We start from the raw sequence: 16,459 nt of genomic DNA on the forward strand, positions 1-16,459 counted from the left end.
ATTCCGAACGCTCACCTTCGAGCTTCAGGGCCGAAATATAGCCCTACTTAAATTTAAGACTGAAAGAATAGCCGAGAGCCCGTTACGCGCATCGTAACTTTCAAACTTCGGCGCCATTTCCTGGAACTTGGAGAATATTTTCCAGTTCCGGGGACTCTATACTAACTCCTGATGGCCTTGGTTTGCAGTGAAATGGACACAGCAAAACTGTTTGAACGCTCACTTTCGAGCTTGTGGGCCTAAATATAGCCACACTTCACTTTAAGACTGAAACAGTAGCCGAGACCGCGTTACGCGTATCGTGATTTTGATCAACTTCTGCTCGCTTTCCTGGAACTTGGGGAATATTTTCCAGTCCCGCGGACTCTATACTAACTCCTGAAGTTCTAGGTTTGCAGTGAAATGGACACAGCAAAACTGTTTGAACGCTCACTTTCGAGCTTGTGGGCCTAAATATAGCCACACTTCACTTTAAGACTGAAACAGTAGCCGAGACCGCGTTACGCGCATCGTGATTTTGATCAACTTCTGCTCGCTTTCCTGGAACTTGGGGAATATTTTCCAGTCCCGGGGACTCTAAACTCACTCGTGCTGGTCTTGGTTTGCAGTGAAACGGAAACAGAAAAAGTTTTTGAACGCATACTTTCGAGCTTCGGGACCGAAATAGAACCCCACTTCACTTGAAGACTGAAAGAGTAGCCGAGACCGCCTTACGTGCATCGTGATTTTGAGCAACTTCGGCTCGATTTGCCGGAACTAAGGGGATATATTCCAGTTCTGAGGACTCTAAACTAATTCCTGATGGCCTTGGTTTGCAGTAAAATGGACCCAGCAAAACTTTTTGAACGCTCAATTTCGAGCTTCTGGGCCAAAATATAGCCCCCCAACACTTTAACACTGAAAGAGTGCCGAGACCGCCTTACGCGCATCGTGATTTTGAAAAACTTCGGGTTGATTTCCCGGAACTTGGGGGATATTTTCCAGTCCCGGGGACTCTCAACTAACTCCTGCTTGTCTTGGTTTGCAGTGAAATGGACACAGCGAAAGTTTTTGAACGCTCACTCTCGAGCTTCTGGGCCGAAATAGAGCCCCATTTTACTTTAAGACTGAAAGAGTAGGCGAGACCGTCTTGAGCGAATCGTGATTTTGACCAATTTCGCGTTTATTTCCCGAAACTTGGGGGATATATTCCAGTCAAAGGGACTCTAAAGTAACTCCTGATGGCCTTGGTTTTCAGTGAAATGGACAGAGCACAACTTTGGAGCTTCTGGGCAGAAATATAGCCCCACTTTACTTTAAGACTGAAAGAGTAGATGAGACCGCCTTACGCGCATCGTAATTTTGACGAACTTGGAATGGACTTCCCGGAACTTGGGGGATATTTTGCAGTCCCTTGGACGCTAAACTAAGTCCTGATGGCCTTGTTTTGAAGTAAAATGGACACAACAAAACTTTTTGAACGCTCACTTTCTAGCTTGTGGGCCGAAATATAGCCACACTTCACTTTAGGACTGACACCGTAGCCGAGACCACGTTACGCGCATCATGAATTTGATCAACTTCGGCTCGATTTCCCGGGACTTGGGGGCTATTTTCCAGTCCCGGGGACTCTAAACGAACTTCTGGTGGCCTTGGTTTGCACTGAAAGTGACAGAGCAAAACTTTTTAAACACTCACTATCGAGCTTCTGGGCCGAAATATTGCCCCACTTCACTTTAAGACTGAAAGAGTAGCCGAGACCACCTTACGCACATCGTGATTTTGACCAACTTCGGCTCGATTTACCGGAAGTTGGGGGATATTTTCCAGTCCCGATGACTCTTAAGTAACCCCTGATGGCCTTGGTTTGCATTGAAATGGATCCAGCAAAACTTTTTGAACGCTCAGTTTTGAGCCGAGACCGTCTTACGCGCATCGTGATTTTGACCAACGTCTTCTCGATTTTCCGGAACTTGGGAAATACATTCCACTCCCGGGGACTCTAAACTAACTCCTGATAGCCTTGGTTTGCAATGAAATAGACACTAATTTTTTTTGAGCTTTGAGCTTGTGGGCCGAAATAGAGCCCCACTTCACTTTAAGACTGAAGGAGTAGCCGACACCGCCTTAAGCGCACCGTGATTTTGACCAACTTCGGCTCGATTTGCCGGAACTTGGGGGATATTTTCCAGTCCCGGGGACTCTAAACTAACTCCTGATTGTCTTGGTTTTCAGTGAAATGGACACAGCGAAACTTTTTCACTCTCGAGCTTCTGGACCGAAATATAGCCCCACTTTACTTTAAGACTGAAAGAGTAGCCGAGACCGTCTTGCGCAAATCGTGATTTTCACCAACTTCGGGTTGGTTCCCCGGAACCTGGGGGATATATTCCATTTCCGCGGGCTCTAAACTAACTCTTGATGGCCTTGGTTTTCAGTGAAATGGACAAAGGAAAGCTTTTTGAACACTCTCTTTGTAGCTTCTGGGCCGAAATAGAATCCCACTTCACTTTGAGACTGAAATAGTAGCCGAGACCGCCTCACGCGCATCGTGAGTTAGACCAAGTTCAGCTCGATTTCACGCAACTTTTGGCATACTTTCCAGTCCGGAGGACTCTAAACTAACTCCGGGATGCCTTGGTTTGCACTGAAATGCGCAGAGCATAACTTTTTGAACGCCCACTTTGGAGCTTCTGGGCCGAAATATAGCCCCACTTCACTTTAAGACTGAAAGGGTAGCCGAGATCGCATTTCGCGCATCGTGATTTTTATGAACTTCGGCTCGCTTTCCAGGAACTTGGGGAATATTTTCCAGTCCCGGGGACCCTAAACTAACTTTTGATAGCTTTGGTTTGCAGTGAAATGCACACAGCAAAAAGTTTTTGAACGCTCACTTTCGAGCTTCTGGACAGAAATATAGTCCCACTTCACTTTAAGACTGAAAGGGTAGCCGAGACCGCTTTGGGAGCATCGTGATTTTGACCAACTTCAGCTCGCTTTGCCGGAACTTGGGGAATATTTTCCAGTCCCAGGGACGCTAAACTAACTCGTGAATGCCTTGTTTTTCAGTCAAAGAACACAGCAAAACTTTTTGAACGCTCACTTTCGGGCTTCTGGGCCGAAATATATTCCCACTTCAGTTTAAGACTGAAACAGTAGCCGATACCGCATTTGGCGCATCGTGATTTTGATCAACTTCGGCTCGATTTCCCGAAACTTCGGGGATATATTCAAGTCCGAAGGAGTCTAAACTAACCCCTGATGGCCTTGGTCTGCAGTGAAATGGAGACAGCAAATTTTTTTGAACGCTTACTTTCGAAATTGTGGGCCGAAATATAGCCCCACTTCACTTTAAGACTGAAACAGTAGCTGATACCGCATTTCGCGCTTCGTGATTTTGATCAACTTCGGCTCGATTCCCCGGAACTTGGGCAATATTTTTCAGTCCCGGGGACTCTAAACTAACCCCTGATGGCCTTGGTTTGCAGTGAAATGGACAGAGCAAAACTTTTTGAACGCTCACTTTCGGGGTTCTGGCCCGAAATATAGCCCCACTTCACTTTAAGACAGAAAGAGTAGCCGAGAGCACTTTAGGGGCATCGTGATTTTGACCAACCTCGGCTAAATTTCCCGGACCTTGGGGCATATTTTCTTGCGCCCGGGACCCTAAACTAACTCCTGATGGCCTTGGTTTGCAGTGAAATGAACACAGCAAAACTTTTCGAACGCTCACTTTTGGGCTTCTGGCCCGAAATATAGCCCCACTTCACTTTAAGACTGTAAGAGTAGCCGAGACTACGTTACGCAAATCGTGATTTTGACCAACTTGGGCTCGATTTCCCGGAAGTTGGGGGATATTTTCCAGTCCCGGGGACTCTAAACTAGCTCCCGATGGCTTTGGTTTGCAGTGAAATAAACACAGGGAAACTTTTTGAACGCTCACTTTCAAGCTCCTGGGCAGGAATAAAGCGTCACTTCACTTTAAGACTGAAACAGTAAGCGAGACCGCCTAACGCGCACCGTGATTTTGACCAACTTCGGCTAAATTTCCCTGAACTTGGGGGATATTTTCCAGTCCCGAAGACTCTTAAGTAAGCCCTGATGGCCTTCGTTTGCATTGAAATGGATACAGCAAAACTTTTTGAAGCTCACTTTTGAGCTTCTGGGCCGAAATATAGCCCCACTTCACTTTAAGACTGAAAGACTAGCCAAGACCGTCCTGCGCGCATCGTAATTTTGACCAACGTCTTCTCGATTTTCCGGAACTTGGGAAATATATTGGAGTCCCGGGGACTCTAAACTAACTCCTGATGGCCTTGGTTTGCAGTGAAATGGACAGCAAATTTTTTGCAGCGCTCACTTTGGAGCTTCTGGGCCGAAATAGAGCCCCACTTCACTTTAAGACTGAAAGAGTAGCCGAGACCGCCTTAGGCGCATCGTGATTTTGACCAACTTCGGCTTGAGTTGCCAGAACTTAAAAGATATTTTCCAGTCCCGGAGACTCTAAACTAACTCATGATGGCCTTGGTTTTCAGTGAAATTGAGAGAGAAAAACTTTTTGAACGCTAACTTTCGAGCTTCTGGGCCGAAATATACAGTCACGTCACTTTAAGACTAAAAGAGTAGCTGAGACTGCTTTACGCGCATCGTGATTTTGACAAACTTCGGCTCGATTTCCCGGGACTTGGGGGATATTTTGATATCCCGGACACTGTAAACAATCTGCTGATGTGGCTTGGTTTGCGGTGAAATGGACACAGCAAAACTTTTTGAACTTTCACTTTCTAGCTTCTGGGCCGAAATGTAGCTCCAGTTCACTTTAAGAATGAAAGAGTAGCCGAGACCGCCTTACGCGCATCGTGATTTTGACAAAATTCGGCTCGATTTGCCCGAACTTGGGCGATATTTTCCAGTCCCGAGGAGTCTAAACTAACTCCTGATGGCCTTGGTTTGCAGTGAAATGAACACAGCAAAACTTTTTGAACTTTCACTTTCTAGCTTCTCGGCCGAAATATAGTCCCAGTTCACTTTAAGAATGAACGAGTAGCTGAGACCGCCTTACGCGCATCGTGATTTTGACAAAATTCGGCTCGATTTCCCCGATCTTGGGCGATATTTTCCAGTCCCGAGGAGCCTAAACTAACTCCTGATGGCCTTGGTTTGCAGTGAAATGAACACAGCAAAACTTTTTGAAGGCTTATTTTCGAGCTTCTGGGATGAAATATAGCCCCACTTCATTTTAAGACTGAAAGAGTAGGCGAGACTGCCTTACGCGCATCGTGATTTTGAGCAACTTCCGCTCGATTTTCTAGAATTTTGGCGATATTTTAAAGTTCCGGGGACTCTAAACTAACTCCTGATTGCCTTGGTATGCAGTGAAATGGACGCAGGAAAACTTTTTGAACGCTCAGTTTTGAGCTTCTGGGCCGAAATACAACCGTATTTCACTTTAAGAGTGAAATAGTAGCCGAGACCGCGTTACGAGCATCGTGATTTTGACCAAGTTCAGCTCGATTTCCCCGAACTTGGGGGATATTTTCCAGTCCGGGGGACTTTAAACTAACTCCTGATTGCCCTGGTTTGCAGTTAAATGCAGAAAGCGTAACTTTTTAAAGGGTCACTTTCGAGCTTCTGGGCCGAAATATAGCCCCACTTTACTTTAAGACTGAAATAGTAGCCGAGACCGTCTTACGCGCATCGTGATTTTGACCAACTTCCGTTCGATTTCCTGGAACTTCGGGGATATATTCCAGTCCCGGGGACTCTAAACTAACTGCTGATGGCCTTGGTTTGCAGTGAAATGGAGACAGCAAATTTTTTTGAACGCTCACTTTCGAGCTTCTTGGCCGAAATATAGCCCTACTTCACTTTAAGAGTGAAAGAGTAGCCGAGACCGCCTTACGCGCATCGTAATTTTGACCAACTTTGGCTCGATTTCCCGAAAGTTGGCGAATATTTTCAATTCCCGGGGAAGGTAAACTAACTTCCGATTGCCTTAGTTCGCAGTTAAATGGACACAGCAAAACTTTTTTAACGCTCACTTTCGAGCTTATGGGTCGAAATATAGCCCCACTTAACTTTAAGACTGAAAGAGTAGCCGAGACCGCCTTACGCGCATCGTGATTTTGGGATACTTCGGCTCGATTTCCCGGAAATAGGGGGATATTTTCCAGTCCCGGGGACTCTAAACTAACTCCTGATGGCCTTGGTTTCCAGTGAAAGGGACACAGGAACACTTTTTGAACGCGCACTTTCGAGCTTGCTGGCCGAAATATAGCCCTACTTCTTTTTAAGACTGAAAGAGTACGCGGGAGCGCCTTACGCGCATTGTGATTTTGAGGATCTTCGGCTCGATCTGACGAAACTTGGGAGATATTTTCCAGTCCCAAAGTCTCTAAACTCACTCCTGATTGTCTAAGATGTGAGTGAAATAGAGACAAAAATTTTTGAACCCTTACTTTCGAGCTTCTGGAGTTAAATCTAAGCCCACTTTTCCTTAAGACTGAAAGAGTAGCCGAGACCCCCTTAAGCGCATCGTGATTTTGACTAACTTCGGGTGGATTTCCCGTAACTTGGGGGATATTTCCAGTCCCTTGGACGCTAAACTAAGTCGTGATGGCCTTGTTTTGCAGTGAAATGGACACAGCAAAACTTTCTAAACATTCAGTTTGGAGGTTCTGGGCCGAAATATTGCCCCACTTCACTTTAAGACTGAAAGAGTAGCCGAGACCGCCGTACGCGCGTCGTGATTTTGACCAACTTCGGTTAAATTTCCCGGAACTTGGGGGATATTTTCCAGTCGCGGGGACTCTAAACTGACCCTCGACGTCCTTGGTCTGCAGTGAAATGGACAGAGCAAAACTGTTTGAACGCTCACTTTTGAGCTTCTGGGCCGAAATATAGCTCCACTTCACTTTAAGAGTGAAAGAGTAGCCGAGACCACCTTACGCCCATCGTAATTTTGACCAACTTCGGCTCGATTTCCCGGAACTTGGGGGATATTTTCCAGTCCCGCGGACTCTAAAGTAACTCCTCATGGCCTTGCTCTGGAGTGAAATGGACACAGCACAACTTTTTGAACGCTCACTTCCAGCTTCTGGGCGGAAATATTGCCCCAGTTCACTTTAAGAATGAAAGAGTAACCGGGAGCGGCTTTCGCGCATCGTGAGTTTGACCAACTTTGGCTCGATTTCCCGGGAAATGGGGGATATTTTCCGGTACCGGGGACTCTAAACTAACTCCTGATTGCCTTGGTTTGCAGTGAAATGGACACAGCACAACTTTTTGAACGCTCACGTTCGAGCTTCTAGGCCGAAGCATAGCCCTACTTCACTTTAAGACTGAAAGACTAGCCGAGACCGCCTTACGCGCATCGTGATTTTGGGCTACTTCGGCTCGATTTCCCGAAACTTGGGAGATAATTCCCAGTCCCGGGCACTCTAAACTAATTCCTGATGGCCTTGGTTTTCAGTGAAATGGAGACAGCCAAACTCTTTGAACGTTCACCTTCGAGCTTCTGGGCCGAAATATAGCCCCACTTCACTTTAAGACTGAAAGAGTAGCCGGGACCGCCTTACGCGCATGGTAATTTTGTGGAACTTCGGCTTGATTTCCTGGGACTTGGGGGATATTTTCCAGTCCCGGAAGCTCTAAACTAACTCCTGAATGCCTTGGTTTTTAGTGAAATGGACACAGGTGAAAGGGGCGCACGCTAGGTTTCCAGGTTGTAGGCCGAAATATAGGCCCACTTTATTTTAAGACTGAAAGTGTACACGAAACCGCCTTAAGAGCAATCGTCCCAAAATTTCGCCTAGAGGTGTGCAAAATGAAAAAATCGAAAATCCCCAAACTTTGCCAGGATATAGGTCTGGATGAACTATTTCTAGAAAAAATACTGTAAGTTCGATTAGATTTTTATTTTACGCGAACGGCGACAAAATCGGCTTGGCGGCTCTCACATCAGTTTCACGAGCTCCAAACAACGCATTATTTGAGCTTCGCTTAAAAATAAACAAAACGGTAAATCTGGCCATTGAATATCTTAATGAAAAGAACACATGTTTACGAACAGTCTGAAATATTATTTTTCCGATTCCATCGCAAACTGAATTTTTGGGCGATTTTTGCTTTTCTTCAATATTTCACTCATTTTGGCGAACAAAAAAAAGGCGAAATTGACAGGGTAAAATAGCACCTTGGTACATGGCATGGAGTTACATCAAGTTAATCCAGCGAAAGAACAGGGTTTCTTCTTCAAATAACCGCAATAAAATTTTTGGGCTACTAGCAATGCGAGATTTTAGGGCGCCAGACAAAAGTGGCACAAAGGACAAAACACGCCATTCCTTGTCACGCAATTAGGGGTGAAAAATCAACAATGCACTCGTGGAAAAGACAATAGGCCAGTTTTTTGGCGTAAAAACGTTACTATTCCGAATAAAAAGCTACTTTCTATCAATATTTGTCCTGTCTACTGCTCAGGTTGCCTGAAATTTAAACTTTTAGCGATTATTTTTCGAATCAAAATACAAAATCCTTATGTTTTGAATGGCCGAGGATGGATACAATTTATAAATTGTAACAAACCGTAAAATTAATATGTTTGCGTGTTTATACTTACACTATTGTAGTTAATCTGTACATACCATCTATCAGCGTCAAGCACGGACTGCATGTGTATTGGCTTCACAAGTTGTTGCCGTTAACTGCCCCCCGCTGCTCGCAAAATGTTGAAACACTAAAGTTTGCGTGACAGGCGGCCAGGCCACAATTGCAGGGGCAGGTAACACATATACTCGTCCTTTAAATTCATGGCACACGGCAATTTTGTTCGGGGACCTCAAATTATCCTTGAATTCTCTTTTAAGAGGTTTTTTTTCCTTTATTCTCTTCCTCCTCTATTTCATTTACTAATCATGACTAATCTGTTGAGACATGTTTTGACGCTTCATCAGATAAGCTGTCAACGCTTATCTGATCAGTTGTCTGCAACTTCTTGACATCTTGATTAGTGCAGAACATTTAATGTCTTTTTTTGTTGTTGTTGTAAATTTTGTGCTTTTACTCGTACATGTAAAGTTATCCTGCTTTTAAAGCTGTAAGCTGCCCACATTTTAATAGATAGGAAGAAAATTTACACGTTGGTATAATCGTGTGCGTCTGGGAATCATCAAGTACTTAGCACGCAATGACTGATACGAACACTTTAATTTCGTTTTCGATATCCACGAAAAAACCTCGAAACCGCCCACCAACACATAATCAGATTACTTCAGAGTCGATAATCTGTGCCGCGTTTGTACAGTTGCATGATACACGTTAAGAAATGGCAACCTGTGGCTACTCTGAACTTGTTGGAGGGCCGTGTGGATGCAGTAGTTCCAACCCGGCAAATGCTGTGTGTGAAACGATAGAAAGATGCGGAAGAAACATCAAGAGTCATTTGAAGTTTTTCGACTGCTTTGATTCAACTTTACAAACGGAGGCAGATCTTCTTCTGGCAAGAGCAGGTAACATGTCAATATTTCTCATAAATTGTGTAGAAGTTATGCAAGGTATAAACAATGAAATAAGTCGAGATGGTTGTTGAAGTAAGGCAATGCCTTGTAGTTTTGCTTCGGCTTTTCCCCGAGTTATGCACGCACCTGTCACTGGACACTACTAATACTAGCTAGCAAAATAAGAGGTCGCAACATGAGGATCATTGTTTAATTGCATGCAAATAAACTCACCATCACAAGGTGAAGATGACTGAACCACGTTACTAGGCCGTCGTCTCAGACCTCTTTCGTACCGGGTTGTTAAGTGACCTTTCTGTTACTCCTCCCAGCTTGGACACGGCAAGAGACTAAAATACTCTAATCCCCAACCCCATCAGGCAAAACAAAGGCCAAAATGTATTAATTCCCCGCCTCCCTGGGAATGCAAAGGGAAAAAAATGCATTATCCCCCACTCCCTTGAGAGGGGCAGAGAGTCAAAGCCCCCACAGAGCCCCACCCATGCCCCATGTTTTCCCGGGTTGGGGGTTGGGGGTTTCCAGTGACAAGTGCATTATATTTACCTCGTTAGTAAAAGCGAAAAGGAACTGTTTTTTCGTGAAAGTATTACGAGTCAGATGTACAGATTTTCGCGTATCAGTTATGAAACCCTCAGCGCAGATATAAGGTATACAGGTGGGTGAAACTTTAAAACGAAATGACTTCCAGACATTTGGGTAAACATCACTGATGATGAATTGAGTCGCGAATGACATCTTGTTGAATGATAAACGCATGTAAATTATCTATAAATTTTCAGGGATTTTCGAGATAAAAGAGCATCATTTGAAAATGTCGATTTGTCCACGGCACCGAGATGCATATGGAATTAGATGGCGTTGTCAAAAAAAGTTATGTTCAGTCCCGCCAGACTGGAGTGTCCATAAGAAGAAAGAATTAAAAGGAGACCGAGGAGTCACAATCCAACAATCTCAGCTACTTTATAGACTCACTTCTGTGCTTGTTCCAGTTGCTTCGCGTAAGTCAATTTTTTTTCAGTGCATTGACCTGAATTTTTGTTTTATACCTAGCATGTTTTTGTCTATTTATTGCCCTAATTTTGTTGTTTCCAGCAATTTGTAAGCGCTGTCGGCTGTTTCTAACTAAAGAGTCAAAATCCACTCAGTTTGAAGCGCCATCCATGTCAACTGTCTCAACTAAGGAGATCGCCGCGATCCCACAAGCGGGTGAGCAAGAAACAGAGGGTATTTCATCGCCCTTGGAGTCAGCAGAAAGTGACCCAGTAAGTGTAATGGCCGAGCCTACAAGCAGATCATTTATGTTACTACCTGCACCTGGTCTGCGTAAGTGGCTTTATTGCTCGCGGGAAGGAAATGTTTTTCGCGCGGGAAGGCGGATCTCGTTCCCATTCTCCTCGCGACTGCGCCTTGTGCTGACAAGGCCACACTTCTAACACTCTGCCCGGCAAGCTGCCGAGAGACCTTGCTCGCATGCGCAGGCCACAAGTTTGGTTTGGGATATTGCGTTTTCTTGTGTGTGTGTTTTTTATCCTAGGTATACATTTTCAACTTCAAATTCATTTTGTTTTAGGAAAACGAAAGCGCCACTGGACTGTCTCAGGCTATGAAAAACCTATCAATTGTGACATCAGATGACAGCCCATACACAACAGAAAGTACTGATACTAGCAGCGCCAGTGATTCCTCCAGCAACTATGAAAACCAGACCCTTTGTCGCTTGAAGTTAAACGAGTTCCTTAGGGTCAGCGGTAAAGGAACTATAAATCAACCCAAAAAGAGCTGGGATCAGTTAAGCCTACGCACCAAGAATGCTCGCATCTCGAAAGCAAAAGATGCTGTCGTGGCGTCATTGGAGGTCATCTCTCCTGGAAACCCTGCGTCGTTGTGGCAAGCACTGAAGAGTTCACAGTCAGTGGAAGCATCCCTGTGCATAACACCCCAAACTTCAGCCGATCAGAAGTATCTGGAAGCCTTAGAAGAGACATATCAGAACGCCAATAGTTGGGACACACGCCGACAGATATTGTCAGTAATAGCTGATCTGATTCCATATTCAGTAATCCAGCAGTTCATACCAGGCATCACTGAGTATCGAATCAAAACTGCACGACAGCACACAATCCACCACGGGCGCGGTGTTCCTTTACCTGCCTCTAAAAGCCCAAGGATGCGTGTGGACGAATCACAATTAGATCACTTCCTGTGTTTCATAACTAGTGCACACGTTGTACAAGATTTACCATTTGGCCAACGCTACTTGTACCTAACAAACGGCAAGATCCTCGAAACACCGAATACCATTAGATCTATGATTCCTCAGCGAATAACTGACCAGTATCGTCAGTTTTGCTTGGAGACCAACTTCACACCTTTCAGCACCTCGACAATGTTGCGTATATTGTCATCATGTGCCGCCACAGTGAGAAAGTCACTTCATGGACTGGACTACTTTGCGGCTGAGGGAGCGAAAGCTTTCGACGACCTGGTGGCAATTGTTGAAAAACTGGGTGAGAGACAGTGGGTCCTTAGATGCCAGCAGGCACTGAAGGAGGGAAAACAGTACTTCAAAACAGACTACAAAGTAAGTATTGCCATGCATGCTTCATTTTTCTTTGTAAGTCATTCCAGTAGGGAAATGAGTTTACTTATTTATTGGAGACAGGGTACTCGCTCGGAACGAGATACTTCTTATAAGGTGTTACCTTGCCTCCGAAACGCGCGAACTATACATCCGTGAACGTATGGAATCAGCTCTAAATAGATTTAGATTTACTCCAAGCGACCAAAACAAATCAGTTACAACCCTAAACTGAAGTCGGGACAGCGGCAGCACTGGAAGATGGGTCTATTATTATAAAGTAAATCAATCATAATACCGGACATTGTTATTTTTTAAATAAGTCAAAACGAGATCAATACAGACGTTCTCGTGGCTCTTTTAGAAGCTTTTACCCCTTCAAGACATTTCAAACAAAATGGCTAATATTTTGACTCTAGTACATAGTAAAGCAGCTAAAAATCCTCAATCTTTGGATGGCAAATTCTAATATAGCTCATAGCTTATGGCGGAGCACTCCTTCGCTCTTCATGAAGGGGAACTCAAAAAAGGGGAAACGCGTGTAAAGTATTCTGTTGTTCCGTTTTCATGGTTTGTATATACACTGTACAACATATCATTTTTTATACTGATCTTCTGTCACATTTTTCTTAAATGGTTAAGGTCCATATTACAGCAGCCTCACACGTTCCAGATCATTGCAGCACGTACGCTCTAAGTGACCCTAAAGAGGACTGTCTCCATGTGGCGTGTGACCATTCCCATGACAAGTGCTGTCCTTCTTGTGACCAGCTGAAATCCATTATGATGGAAATTGAGTCTTCATTAAGATCCTCCGAGTTGAGAGACGAAGACCGGGATGACTTGATGTACACACTTCAACAAGCCTATGAGGCAATTGAATCATGGAAAGCTCATCAGTTGAGATCAATTCAGCAGGACAAGGCAAGAACGAATCTTCTAGAAAACCTGGAAACGTCTTCAGTTCTCATCACACAGGACTTGGCCATGAAGTTCCTGCCACAAAAGTACAGGGAAACGCAAGCTGATTGGTTTGGCAAAAGAGGGATTTCTTGGCACATTAGTGTTGTTGTCCGTAAGATTGCCGACAAGCTGCAGCACCAAGCGTTTGTTCACATAGTCGAGAATTGCAGTCAAGACAGCAACGTGGTGGTCAGCATCATACGACACACACTCCAACAACTCAAGAAAGAACATCCGGAGATTAAGACTGCCTTTCTCCGACAAGACAACGCCGGATGCTACCACAGCTTCACCATGATAGCTGCTTGCCGACTTATGAAAGAAGCAACTGATATCAAAGTTGAGAGAGTGGACTTCAGCGACCCACAAGGCGGTAAGGGTCCATGCGACAGAAGAGCAGCAACGATCAAAGCACATGTTCTTCGCTACATCAATGAAGGCCATGATGTAATCTCTGCGGATGATCTGAAACGAGCTATTCTATCTCATGGTGGTGTCAGAGGCGTCCGAGTTACCTTGATTGATTCCACAAAGCAGCATCCAATCTCGTTGCAGGGGAAACTGGAAGGAGTGAGCAACTTAAATAATTTCCATTATGGAGAGGAATGTCTGACTGTGTGGAAGGCATTTGATGTGGCAGAAGGAAAGACCATACCATGGTCTCAGTTGCAAGGTAAAAATATATATATATTTCTTGCTCACTTTTACCAAATTTTTATTTTCTCGCGCGCTTTTTTTTCGCGTCACGCTCGAAGGACTAAGTAAGGGCTGCTCGTAATATATCAGGGTTACCGCTAATGTAATTACTTGAAGAATCTTAGGTTCGGTTTATACCCTTATTACTGAAGGCGCTTTTGTTTCAAATGCCATTGCCACAAAATGCAACAAAATCTCGTGTCTTGTCTTGTTTAGGTATTTTTTATGTTCTCTTTTCGTTAGTCCAAATGGGTTCAGTGAAGGATCCAGTATTCCCCGAGAGTTCCTTTTCTCCTGGAGACTTCCAAAACGTCTCTTTGTCTGACAACACGCGGTCTCCTGTTGAAGACAATCCAGAAAACACCGTTCAAGGAGAGCAAAACACTGCACCCGCTGACAACGAGCACGCTGGTCTTTTTTCCTGTCCAGTTGAAGGATGCGTGAGTACTTTTCAGCGCCATTGTAACCTGGAGCGGCATATGCATTATGGCAAGTGCAAATTTGTAGAGGAAAGACACTCCCTTCTCGACAAAGCAAAGATTCTTTACGCTGAAAAACAACAGGAAGGATCAAGCGCACAGCCATTTATTGCCGGTTCTGAGCTTTCGGAGCAAAGTGTCAAAGCGTTACCGCGGGGCTGGGCATTGCGATCTACGAAGAAGGCTGCCCGTTTCAATGCTAAGCAGAAGGCCTACCTAGACGAGAAATTTAAAATAGGAGAACAGACAGGATTCAAAGCAGACCCCGCACAGGTGGCTCAAGATATGAGACATGCAAAACATGAAGACGGGAGCCGCAGATTCACTGTAGATGAATTCCTAGCGCCACAGCAAATAAAATCTTATTTTTCAAGAATGGCGGCAAAATTCAGGCAAGGAAGTCACGATGTTGCAGACGAGTGGGACGGTCAAGCTGTTGCAGAGCAAGACGCGTATTCCTCCGCCCGTGCGCACATTCTTGAAGAGTGTCGGCTGACCCACCCGATCACTTACGATACATACAATCTCTGTGAACTGTATGCAAGAAATAAGCTAACCAAGCTCAGCGTCCCTATTTTGCGCATAATATGCAGCCACTTTGAAATGGAAATTGACAATCTTCCACTACGGCTAAAAAAGCCGTATGTTCAATTAATTGAAGAGCTCGTGAGATCGTGCTCGTGTGCATAACTGTCTTAAATTTTTGTGTACATTCAGATGTTACATACATCAATTAGGGTCGACAGACCCATTACCCATGCCTCCGTCGTTTAGTTTTAGTTTTTCACACTAGTTTGGCCACAAAATAACTTCGAGTTTCATGCTAATAGCCTATAGCCACCAAATCTGTCAGGATGTTCATGATTAACAGGCCCAGCACGGTGGAGTAGGTGTAGACGTATCTTGTGAAATAATTATTAAACAAAAATAGGAAAAAACTATTCCAATATTGAGGTTCGCAACAAAATTGTACTAAAAATAAAGGAAGTGTGACGACTACTTTTTTAAATTACAGTCGAACCCCTATTAAGCGGCCACGTATTAAACGGCCACCCCTTTTAGGCGGCCGGTAATCGAAGTCCCAAAATCCATTTCCCCAAGGGTGGCCGTTTAATAGGGACAATAGGGTTTGAACTGTAGAACACGTACAAGGTGCGTGGGCGTTCAGTAGTCTGTCACGCAATTCTCATCGTTTGCAGCGGTTGGCAGTTAACGGCAACAACTTGTGAAGCCAATACACATGCAGTCCATGCTTGGCGCGGATACATGGTATGTACAGATTAACTACAATACTCAAATTGAAGTATAAATACGGCAAAGTATCGATTTTACGGTTTATTACAATTTACAAATTGTATCCGTCCTCGGCCGTTCGAAACATGAGGATTTTGTATTTTGATTCGAAAAATAATCGCTAAAAGTTTAAATTTCAGGCAACCTGAGAAGTAGACAGGACAAATATTGATAGAAAGTAGCTTTTTATTCGGAATAGTAACGATTTTACGCCAAAAAACTGGCCTATTGTCTTTTCCACGAGTGCATTGTTGATTTTTCACCCCTAATTGCGTGACAAGGAATGGCGTGTTTTGTCCTTTGTGCCACTTTTGTCTGGCGCCCTAAAATCTCGCATTTCTAGTAGCCCAAAAATTTTATTGCGGTTATTTGAAGAAGAAACCCTGTTCTTTCGCTGGATTAACTTGATGTAACTCCATGCCATGTACCAAGGAGCTATTTTACCCTGTCAATTTTGCCTTTTTTTTGTCCGCCAAAATGAGTGAAATATTGAAGAAAAGCAAAAATCGCCCAAAAATTCAGTTTGCGATGGAATCGGAAAAATAATATTTCAGACTGTTCGTAAACATGTGTTCTTTCCATTAAGATATTCAATGGCCAGATTTACCGTTTTGTTCATTTTTAAGCGAAGCTCAAATAATGCGTTGTTTGGAGCTCGTGAAACTGATGTGAGAGCCGCCAAGCCGATTTTGTCGCCGTTCGCGTAAAATAAAAATCTAATCGAACTTACAGTATTTTTTCTAGAAATAGTTCATCCAGATCTATATCCTGGCAAAGTTTGGGGATTTTCGATTTTTTCATTTTGCACACCTCTAGGCGAAATTTTGGGACGATTGCTCTTAAGCAGATCGAAATTTTTAGCCACTATGGCTCGATCTGCTAAAACTTGGGGGGATATTTTCCAGTCCCAGGGACTCTACCCTAACTCTTGATGGCCTTAGTTTTCAGTAAAA

The 16,459-nt window shown here is 44.2% G+C and overlaps 1 protein-coding gene across 1 annotated transcript; it reads left to right on the forward strand.

Moving 5' to 3' along the window:
- The first annotated feature begins 10,551 nt into the window (after positions 1 to 10,551).
- LOC149117626 (uncharacterized) lies at positions 10,552 to 15,166 on the forward strand. The gene is made up of 4 exons (XM_089283458.1): positions 10,552 to 10,759; positions 11,068 to 12,078; positions 12,718 to 13,734; positions 14,016 to 15,166. Exons 1-4 carry the CDS (start codon positions 10,658 to 10,660, stop codon positions 14,901 to 14,903), a joined length of 3,018 nt encoding a protein of 1,005 aa, XP_089139584.1. The 5' UTR covers positions 10,552 to 10,657; the 3' UTR covers positions 14,904 to 15,166.
- The last annotated feature ends 1,293 nt before the right edge of the window (positions 15,167 to 16,459 follow it).

This window comes from Orbicella faveolata, unplaced genomic scaffold, assembly GCF_042242905.1.
Source record: "Orbicella faveolata isolate gen_17 unplaced genomic scaffold, um_ofav_v1 contig_12, whole genome shotgun sequence".
NCBI lineage: Eukaryota > Metazoa > Cnidaria > Anthozoa > Scleractinia > Merulinidae > Orbicella > Orbicella faveolata.

Excerpts from the sequence above, each read along its gene's own strand:
- LOC149117626 (XM_089283458.1), top strand. The coding sequence starts at position 10,658 with ATGTCAACTGTCTCAACTAAGGAGATCGCCGCGATCCCACAAGCGGGT. Across the intron at positions 12,079-12,717 it reads ACTTCAAAACAGACTACAAA|GTCCATATTACAGCAGCCTC; the intron begins GTAAGTATTGCC and ends TAAATGGTTAAG. Across the intron at positions 13,735-14,015 it reads AAAATATATATATATTTCTT|AGTTCCTTTTCTCCTGGAGA; the intron begins GCTCACTTTTAC and ends GTATTCCCCGAG.